Source organism: Delphinapterus leucas, chromosome 6 (assembly GCF_059928025.1).
Source record: "Delphinapterus leucas isolate spDelLeu-1000000601 "Yukka" chromosome 6, BTC_Dleu_Yukka2, whole genome shotgun sequence".
NCBI classification, from domain to species: Eukaryota; Metazoa; Chordata; class Mammalia; order Artiodactyla; family Monodontidae; genus Delphinapterus; species Delphinapterus leucas.
The window spans coordinates 91025738-91042168 of NC_143134.1; the positions used below are offsets into that span (position 1 = coordinate 91025738).

The 16431-nt window shown below is 49.6% G+C and overlaps 1 protein-coding gene across 1 annotated transcript in view; it reads left to right on the forward strand.

The window, feature by feature from the left end:
- Positions 1-16431, forward strand: part of TMOD1 (tropomodulin 1) — an 86079-nt gene that overhangs the window by 51539 nt on the left and 18109 nt on the right. The window contains exons 4-7 of the mRNA XM_022600063.3: positions 995-1114; positions 8948-9037; positions 9955-10085; positions 11816-11923. Of these exons, the coding sequence (XP_022455771.1) occupies positions 995-1114; positions 8948-9037; positions 9955-10085; positions 11816-11923 (449 nt within the window). The remainder of the gene's footprint in view (positions 1-994; positions 1115-8947; positions 9038-9954; positions 10086-11815; positions 11924-16431) is intronic.

The window sequence follows — 16431 nt, forward strand, 5'->3', positions numbered from 1 at the left end:
CTGAGCAGCTCATTTCCTCACTCTGTCAGGGCCCAGCTCACAGGTCATCTTCCCTGACCACGCTACCCAGGATAGCAGAGCCCACCTCACCCACACCCCAGCGTGGAACTTCCTAGTCTTTTGCTTGGCTTTATTTTCCTTTGTGATTCTTAGTACTCTCTGGTATCTTTACATGTTTGTTTATTATCTGTCTTCTTTCACTAAACTGTTCACTGCTGTCCCCCTAGCTCCAAGAAAGGTGCTGGGCACATAGGAAGTATTCAGTAAATATGTGTTGTATGGATAAATATATATTGATATATGTGCAATTTTCATAAATGGAATTAAATAATTCATGCTATTTTGTAAACTTGCTTTTTCACACAAGATTTTGTCTTGGGCATTTTCCTTTCATAGTAAGTAGAGATCTCCACCATCCTTTATAATAATAACTGCTAGAACACCATCGTGTGGATGCCCCATAATTCCTTTAACAATGCCTCTTGGGGCACACTGCAGCGACCGACCAACCTCTTTGCTCTCTCGTTCAATTATCAGTCTGACACTGTAAAAATATAATGTCCCAAGAGACATTATATTTTCTCCCTATGCCTCTTTTAATAATCTGAGTGTATTTTATTTATTTGGTTTAGAAATGTTTCTCAATTTTTCTCTCATACCAGAACGTTTGTTTAGAGTATTCCAGACCCTGGCATTTTATTATATTTTTCTTTTGTATCTTTTCCTACTTACAGATTGTTAAAATTAATAACCAATGTTTTCAGTAGTGAGCAGTCTCCCTTGACCAAGTTATAAAGTTCTTCTTTTCAAACGTGCAGGGTGCTTTGTTGGAGATCTCTGATTCCCTTTCTTTGGACAAGTTTGGCACCGGGTCCCCAGAGGGAGAAGTTTTAATGGAATCTCGGCATCGAGGGATCCACAGGGCTTTGGGACGGTCCACCCAGGGCCCCAGTGCAGCTGCACTCCCTGTAATGGGCACCCCGTGTGTTTTCAGGAAAAGTCTGGGTCCCCAAGCAGAAGCCGATGGACCCCGTGCTGGAAAGTGTGACACTGGAGCCAGAGCTGGAGGAGGCCCTGGCAAATGCCTCGGATGCGGAACTCTGTGACATCGCAGGTAAGAGGCGTTCCTGATGCTTCCCCATGTCCTCCAAAAGCATTTGACCCACGTCTGCAGGCGAGCCTTGGATGGTTTATTTCAACATAAACACCCTCTCTGTTTCTAACAAGGACTAGAGCAGATAGAACTCTATTATTAAAAACCGAAATGAGTAAAATGGAGTTAAAACCAAAACCCTTCCCACCACGGAGCCAGCTGTTGCTGCCATGAGACCCCATCCCAGAGGGTTGTGCAAGGCAGCCGGGGCCCTTCACCAGCCATGGCATCAAATCCTGCTCAGGCCGCCTGGGAAGACAGGATAGAGGGGGGAAGACAGAGGGCTGCCGGCATCTCAGGTCCAGGAGGCTCACAGAGGGCTGGAGCAAGTCATCTGATTCTACCATTTTGCACAGCTTGGAGAGCCGGGCTTGGAGGCGATCACCCCATATCTCATATTTGTACAACACCCTCCATCTTCATGTGTGTTTCCATGTGATCTTCACAAACAGCCCCTAAAACTCCAGAAAGTGGCCTGATATCCAGAGCTTTTTGCCACCTGCTCTTTTCCCCTTTTTACTGTCTGGTCCCCGTCCCACTCGCCCGTGTCCCTTCCCCACGGGGGGTCAGGCTCTGGCCACAGTGTGCCCACCACCCTGCTGTGCTCCCTGGCCCAGTGAGGTAGCTGGTCTTTTTCTTTTGCAGCCTTGGGGGCTACTAACCCTCACCCAGATGATGACAGGAGTGTGGATGGGGTAGGGAGAGACTCAAGGCAAGTGGGAAGGGGAGAGGAAAGACACGGTCAACTGTGAGGTCAAGGGAGGAGCCCAGACCTGGCTCCAGAGACTAAGTGGACGTTGGTGCCATTAATGAAGGTGCGTTAGTCTGCTCAGGCTGCCCTAACGAAATACCACAGGCTGGTGGCTTAAATAACAGAAATGTATTTTCTCAATAGTTCTGGAGGTTAGATGTCCAAGATCAAGGTGTCCACAGTCTTGGTTTCCTCTGAGCCCTCTCTCCTTGATTCCAGATGACCGTATCTCATGGTGTCCCTCTGTGCATGTGTCCCCTTGTGTCCCTTTGTGTGTCCTAATCTTCTTCTTGTAAGTACACCAGACAGATTGGATTGGGACCCACCCTAACAGGCTCATTGACACTTAATCACTTCTTTAAAAACCTTATCTCCAAATATAGTTACAAATTCTAAGGTACTAGAAATTACTTTATTCAACATATTGGAGGGACAAATCAGGACAAAATCAACAATTTTGGAGGGACACAGTTCAACCATAACAGTGGGGAGGAGAAGGTGTAGGGGAAATACGGAGTTCAGTTTGGGACCTTTAGAGTTCAGGGTGCCTGTGGGCCACCCAATCAAGGGCAGTTGTACATGAAAGGCTTTATTTTTAAAATTATTCATTTATTTATTTTTGGCTGCGTTGGGTCTTCGTTGCTGCGCGCGGGCTTTCTCTAGTTACAGCGAGCGGGGGCTACTCTTCGTTGCAGTGCTCTGGCTTCTCACTGCGGTGGCTTCACTTGTTGCAGAGCACAGGCTGTAGGCACGTGGGCTTCAGTAGTTGTGGCTCGCGGGCTCTCGAGTGCAGGCTCAGTAGCTGTGGCACACGGGGTTAGTTACTCCACAGTATGTGGGATCTTCCCGAACCAGGGATTGAACCCGTGTCCCCTTCATTGGCAGGTGGATTCTTCTTAACCACTGCGCCACCAGGGAAGTCCCTACATGAAAGTCTTGAGTTCTGCAAGGGGTCCACACTGGAGATAGAGAGGTGGGTGTCATTAGCATCATCAAGTTCCAGGCAGAGGGCATGGCAATAGTGGGGACCCGGGGCTCTGGAGGCAAGGGCCCTGGCCGAGGCAGAAGCCTTTGGGAGAGGAGTGGAAATGGGGTGAACATAGCCACAGTGGAGGCCAGGTAGCCACACATGGGCTGGGAACCAACGGCCAAATCAAGATGGGCAGAGCCTAACGCAAGAGCTAGGGAGACAGAATGAGGGTTCAGGGCTGGCCAGGAGACTCAGAGGTGAAGCCAGAGGCCAGGTGAGCCCGCCAGTGCCAGGAAACTCAGCCGGCCGCAGTGTCTTCTGCTTCTCGTGTCCTCCTGCTTCTCGTGGGTGTTGTGCACCAGTCCTGATGACACGCTTAGGAAAGAGGAAGAAGGGGCACCAAAGCCAGGTTGCAGGGCCTAAGGAGTGAAAAAGGAGAGCCAATGTGTAGACCCTCGGTCCAGACAACCCTTTCCTAAGGAGGCAGAACATTTGGGAAAGGACAAAGGGCAGTGGCTTAAAGGGTGTCAGGGCTGAGAGAGAAAGGTGTTCATTTTCACTATGAAGTACACAGCAGTGAGGAGGTCACCTGGATGGAAGTGGAGCACTTAGCTCAGGATACTCAGCTGGTTTGCTCGTCAGAAACCACACAACGTGCATTATATCCACATTAGGCTCGGGTGTTTTGACGGAACCGTCTCCCTGATGCGGGGTCCCCTTGAGTTCCGGTTAATCTGTGCAGCTGGGCGGTGGGTGAGTGACATGGTTGTCCAGCATCTCCACACTGACTCACCCCAAGGGCTGTTTTTATCCTGGTCCTTCTCCGATCACCCTCCATGACGTCACTCCCCTTGTTAGGCAGCTCAGAGGGATTATCCAATTACTCTGCTGTCAGTGCCAAAACAGAGCTGCAATGTTGTGCTAAATTTCTGGGTTGATCTCTTGAAACTATTCCTCTTTATTTGTATTGGCGTGACTAATTATTAGTATCTGTTCATGATACCATATGCTTCCGCTGTCCGGAAAGGAGAGGGGTGCTGCGAGGCGACACCAGTGTTCACTGGCTAACCTTGGACACGTGTCGCTGTATGTCAGCCGTTTGCAAGGTGGCAGTGGAAGGAGGCATGGAACATTTGTTGACCACCTATGTCCCAGCTGCTGTGGGAGTTGTTTTCCATACCTTGCTGCATTTGTTGACCACAGCAATCCTATGAAGTGAGTTTTATTGATGTCCCCATTTTTCAGAGAGGGCAAGTCGGCACAGTGAGGTTATCCTTGCCCACGGGGTTTGAACCCAGGCAGCTTGGTCCCACTCACAGCATCACCACCCAGCACAACCTGGAAAAAGCCCTCCAGGGTAGGGGAATGGAAACAGAGTGGTGAGAGGGGGTGCATGGCAGAGTCTCACAGAGTCGGCCTGGGGAGGATGGGGCCGAATTAGCAAAGTCTCCGGATGTCGTGCAAAAGCATTGACACCCGTGCCTGGGGGAGTGTTGGAAGAGGCCGGATGAAAGCAGGGGCTTGGGCAGAGAGGCGGTGGTGTTCGTAGGACGAGGGGATGTAGGAGGCAGGCCCCAGGTAAGGCCAAGGGCTGAGGTGGACTGCGTCTGGAACGTGGCTCCGAGAGACCAGCTGTTCCTAGAGTTGGGTCAGAGGCCAAGAGGCTGAGATGACAAGACGACGGCAGGCTTTCTGGCCTGAGGCATCAGAAAACAGAGCTGGGTGCCTGCAAGGATGCAAGGAATCAGTCAGTTTGAGAGACGGAGGCGCTGGAGGCAGGACATCTTGTCGGAGTGCTGGGTGTGTTGGGGGGAGTAGCTGGAGCCCCGAGTGGATGACTCATTAGGGAAAGAAGAGGAGGATGCGCTGGGCACAGGGTCTTCAGGTCATCTCTGCTCCCCACAACTCAACTCCCAGGCAGAGCATTTCCATTAACTAAGCCTCCGATTGCTCTGGACCAATCGTAAGAAAGCGGCCCGGTTCCTGCCCTCGAGGAGCTGAGGTTAAACAAACACTGAGGCCAGCGTGGAAGGACAAGTGGGAGTAAGTGTCGGAGGGAGAAAGGGCCGAGTGAGGTGGTGGGGCTGCAAGATGAGAGTGGGGACTGAAGCTGAGACGAAAGGAGGAAGAGTAGAGGTGAACTAGGCGGGGAGACGCATCCCAGTGGAAGAGGGTTCAAGCCCTGGTCCGGGAAGATCCCACGTGCCGCGGAGCAACTAAGCCCGTGCACCACAACTACTGAGCCCATGTGCCACAACTACTGAATCCCGCGTGCCTAGAGCCCGTGCTCCACAAGAGAAGCCACTGCAATGAGAAACCCACGCACCACAACGAAGAGTAGCCCCCGCTCGCCACAACTAGAGAAAGCCCACACACAGCAACGAAGACCAAATGCAGCCAAAAATAAATAAATAAATTTATTTTTTAAAAAAAGAATGAAGCAGCAAGCAATGTTGATGTGCTCTTTTTCTCTATCACTCACTCCTGGTGACATGGAATGTGCAAAACCAAGCAAGGATAAAGTCATGATTTGGTGCTTAGGGCGGGAGAGGAAATACTGGCTTCAGAGCCACCAAGCATTCTGCCCAGCAGTGGAGATTTAGCTTGGCCTCTCCCCTTCCTCCTTCCCTCCCTTTTTCCCTCCCTCCTTCCCTCCTTCCTTCTTAGAACTCTAATCTCCTCTGAACTGCAAAGTCGTTTTATTTCTTCTTAGGGCTCCTATTGATATACATTACCTTCTAGAATATACTGTTATCTGTCCTTAGAATTCTGAAGTTGGGGACAAGTTTTAGAACTTTAGACCTGTTGGTGACCTAGTGTGTAGAGGTGTGGGTGGGGACACTAACTTAGAAGCCAGGAGGGTCCTCACCGAACGGTCTTTGACCAACCATTTCCCTCCTGAGCCTGCTGGAAAAGTGGGGACCGACAGTAACTACCCTGGATGCTTGCTGTAAAAATCAAACAGCGTAAGAAGATGAGAAATTGCCATGTGGCTATTAAGTCCCATGTGAAGGTAAGAGATCATCCTTCAAATATAGTCCATTTTACAGGTGAGAACACCGAGGACCCAAAGTAGAAGTGACCTGGACAGGGTTACCCAGCAAATTAGTACCAAGGCCCAGACTGGAGCCCAGGTCTCCTTCCTCTGTCCCCCAGCACTTCCTTGTAACCTTCCTGCCTCTGCCCTCTCTTTCTGGACCATGACAAGAAGCTATTGTCCAAGCACAAAATGCATTTTCCATTTTCCACCTCTCTATACACTCTAAGCAAGACCAGCCAGCCATATGAGGTTACATCTTTCCTACAATTCCAGCAACCTTTCCAAACTGTTTTTCCAAACCTAGAATCCCAGCAGCATCCCAGAACCACCACCAAAGCCGCTCTCTGTTTGGGAGCTGGAAGAGAAGGTGACTCCAGGTGATCTGATTCACCTGCTGCTGACGCAGGCTTCAGCTCCCTCCGCCCACAGAAACGCAGCCTAAATTAAAGCCCAGAGAGCTCAAAACAGTGCAGATGCCTCTCTCCTTACCAGTTCTCCTTAGCGATGAGCAGGCAAGTCTAATTTTAGCAGAGAAGACTCTTAGAATGTGAGAAACAGAAGGTACTTTGAGATCATCTTGTCTTGTGGTTTGTAGCTCCCACTAAGCATCAAAAATCATCCAAGGAGATTAAAAATACATCTCCAGAGATTCGAATCAGTTTGTTCAGGAGGAGCACTGGTATTGTCGTAAAGCTCGCGGGTAATTTGTATATGCAGCCATGATTGAGAACCAATGGTCTGGTCTCACCCCTCATTGTACAGAGGAGGCTGAAGCCCAGAGAAGGGAGGGGACTTACCCAAGGTCACACAGCATCAGGGGCAGAGTCAGGGCTGGAACTTGGTTCTCTTGAGTCTTCACTAAAGGCTCGCTGTTGTCTCTCTAACTAGAAATCGTGTCTAATGAAATGGCCAGGGGAATTTTTTTTAATGAGCAAATGTTTACCAAATACCATCTTCTGGAAGAGGTAGAAGAGAGATAATATTCTTCCCTGACCTCCGGAAGCCCACAGTCCAGTAGGGGAAGCATGCATGTACCCAGAGAGCTCTAACACTGTGTTGACTAAGTACTGTGATAAGGACACCAGGTGCTGTGAGAGAGCTACAGAGAGAGAAGGTGGAACCCAGGAGGTCTCCCTGGGGGAGGAAGCATTATTCCAAACTTAAAGGATGGGGAGGTAGAGTTGTTAGATCAAATATAGTATGCTCAGTTGGATCTGAATTTCAGATAAATGATGAATAAGTTTCTAATATAAGAAGGTCTCAAATACTGAATGGGATGTACTTACACTAGAACATTTTTCATTGTTTATCTGAAATTACAGTTTAACTGGGTATCCTGTATTTTTATTTGCTAAATCTCAAAACTCTCCCGGGGGGCATTTCAGCAGTGGGCAGTGCAGATGGAGAGAGGATTGCCAGCAGACAGGCAGCATTGGCAGAAGCAAGGGCATCTACTGAGCAGTGACCATTTGTGTCGCCGGAGCAGAAAGGGCGTGGGCAAAGGCCAAGGCTATTGAAGCAGGGCCAGCCCCGGGGAGGGCCAGTGAAGCCAGACTCTGGAGTCACAAGGCACCGTCCTCATGGTCCTGCACGCCCATCCTTCCCCTCTAGTCAGTGCTCCACATTCAGCCTGTTAACAGTCACAGAACTTGAGTCAGACCATCTCACTCCCTGCTCAGGCCACGCCTAGAAAAAGACATCTGAGCTCCTTACCTGGACCTAGAAGACCCTGTAGGGTGTGGCCTTGCCTATTTGAATAAAATCTACTCCAAAGGGTTGTTGTGAAGATTAAGGGGGATGGCATTAGGCAGTGTTCCCAACCTCGGCTGCCCGGTGGAACCACCTGGGGAGCTTTAAAAAAGGCAGATGCCTGGCCCCAGCCCAGGGATTGTGGTTTAATTGGTCTGGGGGAGTCCTGGGCATCAGGAGTTTCAGAAGAGTCCCAGTGATTCCGATGCACAACCAGACTGAGTGTCACTGAGGTACAGTGTACTCTCTAGCCCGACATAAGCATTTGGTGAGGACCTGTTGCCCTCTGCCACATGTCCAACTTCATCTCTATCCACCTTCAGCTTCCCCCTCCCTCCCTGGCCTTCCACTCCCCAAGCCTAGGGCTTCCCACCCACCATCCCTCTGCCCAGAATGTTCTACCTCCTTTCTCTTAACGTGGCCAACATCTATATTCATCTCTGTCATCCCAAGCTTCTCTGTTCTCTTCTCCCAGAACACACTGAACTTTCTCTTTGCAACACTTAGCATACCCTGCACTTACGTTTTTAATGGTGTGGGCACCTGCTTAGCTTCTCATTCCCAGCAGACTGTAACCTACATGGCAGAGCCCCTGTCTTTCTTGTTCCTCACCGTCCCCACCCCCCTGGAGCTGGACACATGATGCTGGTACTCGGTAAATGTCGAACAAATGAATGGGTCAAAGAGTGACTGATCACGGGGGGATGTGGTTAGGTTTGCCTTTCCAGAGAGATCTTTCTGGCTGCCCTGTGCTGAATGCTGGTGGGGGAAGATGGGAAGAGGCCAGAGTACCAGTGATTCCACAGTTGTGATAATACAGGCGAGAACTGATAGGGCCTTAACCAGGACAGAGGTGATGGAGTGCGAGGTGGGACAGATGAGAGGCTCTGTATAGGAGGGTGAGGATTTAGGGGAAGGGGTGCCATGTAACTGAGGGTCTACCCCGAGGGACAGGCAGGATGACCAGATGGAACGTGAGCCAAAGGAAGAGGCTGTTGTCGGGAAAGAGGAGTTCCGTTTGGGCCAAGTTGGGTTGGACGTGCCAGTGGGACATCAGAGGGACATCTAGGAATCTGAGGCCAGGGACAGAGAAACCTAGGCTGGGGATGGAGATTCGAGAGTCATGTCAATAGAGGCAAGAGTAAAAACCAAATAAAATTTAAAAGTTTACATGCAAGTGTTTCTTGCCATTTCTGTGAGCAAAACTTCCTGGGGCATGGAATGTCCGTGCCCAGAAGCCTCTCTGTCTGAGAGGCGCGTCATGGGCCCTTCGTGTCCCCGCAGCTATCCTGGGCATGCACACGCTCATGAGCAACCAGCAGTACTACCAGGCCTTGGGCAGCAGCTCCATCGTGAACAAGGAGGGACTCAACAGTGAGTACGGGCACCCCTCCCTGCCCCCAGCGAGGGCACCTTGGAAGTGAGGGGTCCTCCCACGTCTTGCTGCCTCTGCCCGCTCTCTGGCTCACTGCAGAAGATTTCGAATTCTATAAAGCCAAATCTATCCACTTTTTCCTTTTACTCTCCTGGGATTTTGTGACGTATTTACGAAGACCCTCCCCATCCCAGTATTAACAAAACGTCCTCCTGTATTTTCTTCTGCAAGTCTTAGAGGTTTACTTCTTATATTCAACTTCTTAATCCTCCTAGAGTTCATGTTTGTGTGTGGTGTGAGATGAGATTGAACTCTCATTTTTTTAAATCAATATCCTGTTGTCCCAACACCACTCTGTGTAAAGTTCATCCTTTCACCTCTGGTTTGGAACTCCACCTTGATCATAAATGTCCATGTGTCCACTTGGGTCTGTCTCCGGATGCCTCTCCTGCTCCACGAGTCTCCTTGTCCTTTCCTGTGCCAATATTGCATTGTCTGAATTGCTCCGCTGCATTGTTCCAAGCTGGCATTTTGGCCCCAAAGAGAAACGAGGGCACCCAACGCACAATTATCCCTCCCTCTGGAAGGCCTACACATTTCCTTCCCATCCAGGCTTCATTTTACCCTCACAAGAGCCCACTGGGTAGAACGACTCGTTCACATTCTACAGATGAGGACACCGAGGTTCAGACAGTTTAGCGAATTCACCCAGTTGTTGCAGGACGGCAGAGGCAGAGTCCAAGTAGGGCCCAGACTCCTGGCCCCGCCCATTGCCCGCCCCCATCCCCCATAGCCCCTGAGATGCCCAGCCTTCCGTGTCCCTGAGCTCTGCTGCCGCTTCCTTCCGGTGTCCTTATGGCGAGGGAGAGTGACGCCCCGTCTCTGTGAGCCACCCGCCTGTTGTCGGTCACTCTAGGTGTGATCAAACCTACACAATACAAGCCTGTGCCTGATGAAGAACCAAATGCAACAGACTTGGATGAAACGCTGGAGCGGATAAAGAGCAACGACCCCAAACTTGAAGAGGTCAACCTCAACAACATCCGGGTGAGGTTAACCCCTTTCACTCCACTTGCCCTGCTGGGGGGAGGCGGGGAAGCCATGTCTAGTGCCACCCAGACCCAGATGGCCCGGGCCTGGCTGTGCGGAGACAGCAGGGTCCTGCTTGGACTCTGGGTGCTTCTGGATCAGGAATAGAGACAGAAGCTTTCGAAGGGAGGATAGTGTAAACTAGCACAGCCCATGGTCCTGGTTTCTTCTGGGGACTGACATCAGACCCAGATGTTCACCACAGGCCAACCCAGCTTCGGCTCTGGAAACCCGCCACCCTATTCAAAACACTGAGAGCTTCTCTGAGATAAAATCGTGAGTCAGACACATACGGCTGCACGGGATCCCGAGGCTGGAAAAGCCCAGGGCCCACCAGGTTCATGGGGTAACCCAAGCCCGGGGAGGGACCTAGCCCTGAACCAGTGTAGCATGCACATATTCAGCCTCATTCTGCAACCTTAGAAGGGAACTGTCAGCCCAAATGTCCAAAGACATATTCCAAGCCGTCGGCCCACATCTCTCCAGACCTTTCCTGTGTGACCACTAAGGGCAGAGCGGGGACGGATGGACAGGCAGTCCTACCCTGGACAGGCTGCAGGAGGAATTCAGAAGCAGGCCCAGCTGCCTGCCCACCTGCTCAGCCCAGGGACCAGAGGGATTAGTTCTCGGGGGGTGTGGATGTAAGATAAGAAGTGGGCCCCTCACTCCCCGGCTCCCCTTTCCTTTCTTCTCCACTTTCTTTTAAGTGGCTGCCAGCCCCACGGCACGATCAGATCGGAAACCTGCGCCCGCAGCGTTCTCCTGCACCTGGCCTTCCCATGCTCTGCTCCCACGGGGGCTAAAGTGACACTCTGAAATAAGAGATCCGTTCAAACACAGCCAGGCTCTCTCTCTCTCGGGCGCCTCCGCTGTCTGCCGTGTGCACAGTGGGAGACGCTGGCACAATTCAGAGCCGCGCACCCTGGCAGTGCGTACCAGGAGGCATGGGGGTGTGGAACCTGGCCACGGCCCTGTGTCTTCACCGTGAGGCCTCAGGCAAGGGCTCGGCCCTCTCCAGGCCTGTTTCCCCTCTGCACGTGAGGCAGTTGGACTAGGTCAGTGGTTTTCACTTGAGGAGATTAAAAAATAAATAAATGCCAATGCCCGGTCCCTCTCCCCGCAGAGAGTCTGATCTTATTGGTCCGGGGCAGGCCTGTGCGTCAGCACTTTGTGAAAGTTCCCCAGGCACCTCTGATGTGTGGCAGGGCTGAGATCCCCTGGGACAGATGTCTCTTAAAGATCATCTAGGGCCATGCCACACCTTAGTTTTCCAGAAACAAACCCAGAGAGGAGCAGAGACTTCCCCAGCGTCACACAGTGAGTCAGAAACATTGCCAGTGCTGGGGCGGAGGCCTCTCCCACACCCCCAGACCTGAGCTCTCACCACAGCACTCTTCTGCATCCTTTGCTTGATGTATTCCTCCTCCTGCGGTCTCCACATGTACAAAGAGAAAATTACAGGTCCTATTGGAAATTTTCAGGGAGGATTTTCTCAATCTGTTTACCCAAAAGTTCTCCTCCAATCTCAGCCATTTGGGACAAAGCAGGAACCCTTTGCCCATTCAGCTTTTTGGTCAGAGACTTGCAGGGAATCAGGTTGCACGTGTGAGAGAGCTGCTGCCCCCATCTCTCTGCCCTACCCGCCCCTGACAGGGGCTGCTGGTCACTGCTTGCCTTTCTCTCTGCAGAATATCCCCATACCCACTCTCAAGGCGTATGCAGAAGCCCTGAAAGAGAACTCGTATGTGAAGAAGTTCAGCATCGTGGGGACACGGAGCAATGACCCCGTGGCATTTGTATGTACCTTTCTGATCTGCTGCATTGAGAGTGGGAGGCATAGAAACAGGAAGGTTGACGTTTGTAGCCTCAGGACTGGCCATGTGCCACTGATGAAGAACCCTGTGTGGTGTGGTGTGGTGTGATGTGGTGAAAGGCTCTGGGCTAGGAGCCAGGAGAGGACATGGACAGAACAGCCATTACCCAGGCACCATCTGTACATTATCCTCCATGGTGCTTAATCTCCATAACCACCCCTGATCCCAGAGGTGCAGGGCTCCCCACTTTACAGATGAAGAACCTGAGGTAAAGGGATCTCAGGCAACTTGCTTTGTCCAAAGTTGCACAGCAAGGGAGAGGTGGAGCTGAGATTTAAAAACGAGTCAAATGTTCCCTAAAGCCAACTCTCTCACCACTCAGCATGTCATGAGTAGACAAGGGTCCACCCCTCCCTGGTCCTCAGTTTCTCCATATCTAAAAATTATTGTCTTCATCAATGGTTCCCAACGACCAATTTTATTTGTTTTTTACCTATGTCTTAAAGATATTGCTGATTAGATTAAATTGTACTTATTATAAAGTAGCCATCAATTCGTTTTTAGAAAAAAGAAAAACATTCAACACATATGTATGGAGCCTGTCTGTGCCCAGCAGTGAATTAGGCTCTGAGAATACAACTGTGACCAAGACAGTCATAGCTCCCACTTTCATGAATATAATGGCCCATCCAGCCATGCAGACAGCTAAAGGATAACAGTACAGCGTGACTACTACAATACTAATAGCAGGTAAAAAGGTACAGGGATTAGCTTACCAGGCATGGTAATTAACCATTTAGTAGCAATCACTTTGTTGATATCCACGAAATAACTTGCTGGGATTTCGATTGAGATTGCATTGAATCTATATCAAAATGGGAAGAACTGATATCTTGACAATACTGAGTTTTCTTGTACATGAACATGGAATATACCTCCATTTATTTAGTTCTTTTTTAATTTCATACATCAGGGTTTTTTAGTTGTGCTCATATAGATCTTGTACATATTTTGTTAGCTTTATACCTAAGTATTTCATTGTTTGGGGTGCTAATATAAATGGTATTATGTTTTTTTTTTTTATTATTATTTATGGTCGGCTGCATTGGGTCTTCGTTGCTGCGTGAGGGCTTTCTCTAGTTGCAGTGAGCGGGGGCTGCTCTTCGTTATGGTGCATGGGCTTCTCATTGCGGTGGCTTCTCTTGTTGCCGAGCACGGGCTCTAGGCGCACGGGCTTCAGTAGCTGTGGCACGTGGGCTCAGTAGCTGTGGCTCACGGGCTCTAGAGCGCAGGCTAGGTAGTTGTGGTGCATGGGCTTAGTTGCTCCATGGCATGTGGGATCTTCCAAGACCAGGGCTCGAACCCGTGTCCCCTGCAGTGGCAGGTGGATTCTTAACCACGGTGCCACCAGGGAAGTCCCTAACTGTAGATTTTTTTGTAGATATTCTTTATCAACTTACGGAAATTGCCCTCTATTCCTAGTTTACTGAGAGTTTTTATCATGCATGGATGTTGGATGTTGTCAAATGCTTTTTTTATCATCTATCGAAATGACTATTTTACTTTTTTAGCTTGTTGATGTGATGAATTATATGAATTGATTTTCCAGTGTTGAACCAGCCTTGCATACCTGGGATAAATCCCACTTGGTCATAGTTCAACATACTTTTGAATTTATCTTGAGATTTCTTCTTTGACCCATGTGTTGTTTAGAAGTGTGTTGTTTCATCTCCATGTATTTGGGAATTTTCTAGTTACCTTTCTGTTATTCACTTCTAGTTTGATTCCATTGTGGTCTGAGAGCAGACATTGTATGATTTCTATTCTTTTAAATTTGTTAGGATGTGTTTTACGGCCCAGAATGTGGTCTGCCTTGGTGAATGTTCCATGTGCACACAAGAAGAATGTGTTTTCTGCTACTGTTGGATGGTAGTCTATAGATATCAATTATATCTAGTCGATTGACAGTGTCGTTGAGTTCAGTTATGTCTTTCCTGATCTTTGGCCTGCTGGATCTGTCCATATCCATAGAGGGGTATTGAAGTCTCCTACTATGATAGTGGATTCATCTATCTCTCTTTGCAATTCTATTAGTTTTTGCCTCATATAGTTTGATGCTCTGTCATAAGGCAGGCACTCAATAAGGTTGTTATGTCTTCTTGGATAATTGACCCCTTTATCGTTATATACTACCCTGCTTTTTTTTTTTTTTTTACATCTTTATTGGAGTATAATTGCTTTACAATGGTGTGTTAGTTTCTGCTTTATAACAAACTGAATCAGTTATACATATACATATGTTCCCATATCTCTTCCCTCTTGCGTCTCCCTCCCTCCCACCCTCCCTATCCCACCCCTCCAGGCGGTCACAAAGCACCGAGCTGATCTCCCTGTGCTATGCGGCTGCTTCCCACTAGCTATCTACCTTACGTTTGGTAGTATATATATGTCCATGCCTCTTTCTCGCTTTGTCACAGCTTACCCTTCCCCCTCCCCATATCCTCAAGTCCATTCTCTAGTAGGTCTGTGTCTTTATTCCTGTCTTACCCCTAGGTTCTTCATGACATTTTTTTTCCTTAAATTCCATATATATGTGTTAGCATACGGTATTTGTCTTTCTCTTTCTGACTTACTTCACCCTGTATGACAGACTCTAGGTCTATCCACCTCATTACAAATAGCTCAATTTCGTTTCTTTTTATGGCTGAGTAATATTCCATTGTATATATGTGCCACATCTTCTTTATCCATTCATCCGATGATGGACACTTAGGTTGTTTCCATCTCCAGGCTATTGTAAATAGAGCTGCAGTGAACATTTTGGTACATGACTCTTTCTGAATTATGGTTTTCTCAGGGTACTACCCTTCTTTATCCCTAATAACTTTCCTTGCTTTGAAGTCCATTCATAGCCATCAATTATTTTCTGATCTTTAAAATACATAGGACATTTCCTTTGATGTCTTTGAAGTGATGGAAGTGGCTCATAGTCTCTCACTGCTGCCAGTGGAGAACCTCTAGATAGATGTCCTCTGACCTCAGGACGTCTTGGTAGATCCTGAGTTTGCCCACACAGAAACAGCTGGCAAAGCCACATGCCCTGTCCACTGCCATGTCATGGATCAGAAACTACACCTGTGCATGCTGGCACTCAGCTCAGCTCCACGAATGTTTGTGGGGAATTGACCCTGTGCCAGGCGAACAGCTGATGTCAGCCCCTTCACACCAGGATACCCATTGCTGAATATGAAAATACTTCCGGAACAATTGGTAAATAGGCTTCCAGAGCTCTGCTAGTGCCCCCGCTGCGTGCCCCAGCTCTTCTCCTGCCCGTTCCTCCACTCTGCTCCAGCAAACGAAGAGTTGACACCGGGCATGACAGTGCCTCCAGGACCAGCTCAGCCACTAGTCTGTCTACTTGGATTGGCCTGGTGCACTGACATACTGGTTGTTAAATTTTTTGATTATCAGGCCAGGCCTTTCCTGGGGAGTAAGAAGGGTGCTGTGGAGCGGGCACAGACTCAGTCCCTCCCCTCAGGAGGGTCCAACCTACTCAGGGTCACAGAGCAAGCTGACATGTCATCCTGGGGTACACGGAAGCAGGGGGAGCTGAGGATTTTGTCTCAGAAGGCATCCTGGGAGCTGAGCCTCGCAAAGGTTTCAGCAAGCAGGGCCAGTGGGAAGGGCATTCCTGGATCAGATCATCATTTCAGACAACCAGGGCCCACTGATCATACATCCTGGCCATCAGCTGCTGGTGTCTCCTTTCCTCCATGACACATCGTTTCTCCCGCCTGCTAATTACCTCATTTCCTTTAGAGGCTCTGATTGTCATCTGCACCCCGGGCTGAAGTCCTCCAAAACGCGCTGGGGCCACCCGAGCCCCTCTCTTCCGGCTTGCCCTGGTCACTTGCCCAGCGGGATGGCTTCCCGGGCTCCCCTCTCTGCTGCTCAAAGAGAATGACGACTCCATGGAATTACAACAGGGACATAGAAGAGACAAGTGGAGAGCATATAGGGAGGTTGGGACTCCACTAGTCACTCAGTGAACAGTGACCGAGGACCTACTATGTGCTGGGCACCGTGTGGGTTGGAGGGCACCATGGGATGAATAAGGTGACCATCAGCCCACCAAGAGTACATAGGCTAATGGCGGAGCCAACGCCAGAATAAAAACAACTCTAAACGCAGGAATACAAGTTCCTTGAGGGAGGTTATGGATAAAGTCTGTGAGGTTCAAGAGCTAGCTGGGGGGCATCAGCAAAGGCTCTTGGAGAAACGGGCACTGAGAATGGCCTTAAAGGAGGGACAGGGTTTGAACGAGTGAAGCAGAAAGGAAAGAGCATTCCAGGTGGCAGGGACAGGATGAGCAAAGGCAGAGCAGAGGGAAAACACTGTGTGCCCGGGGAACTGAGAGTAGCCCCACCAAGACTGGCAGCCAGAGTTGAGGCTGATCAGAGTGGGGGAACCAGGTAATAGAGGCTTTGGAT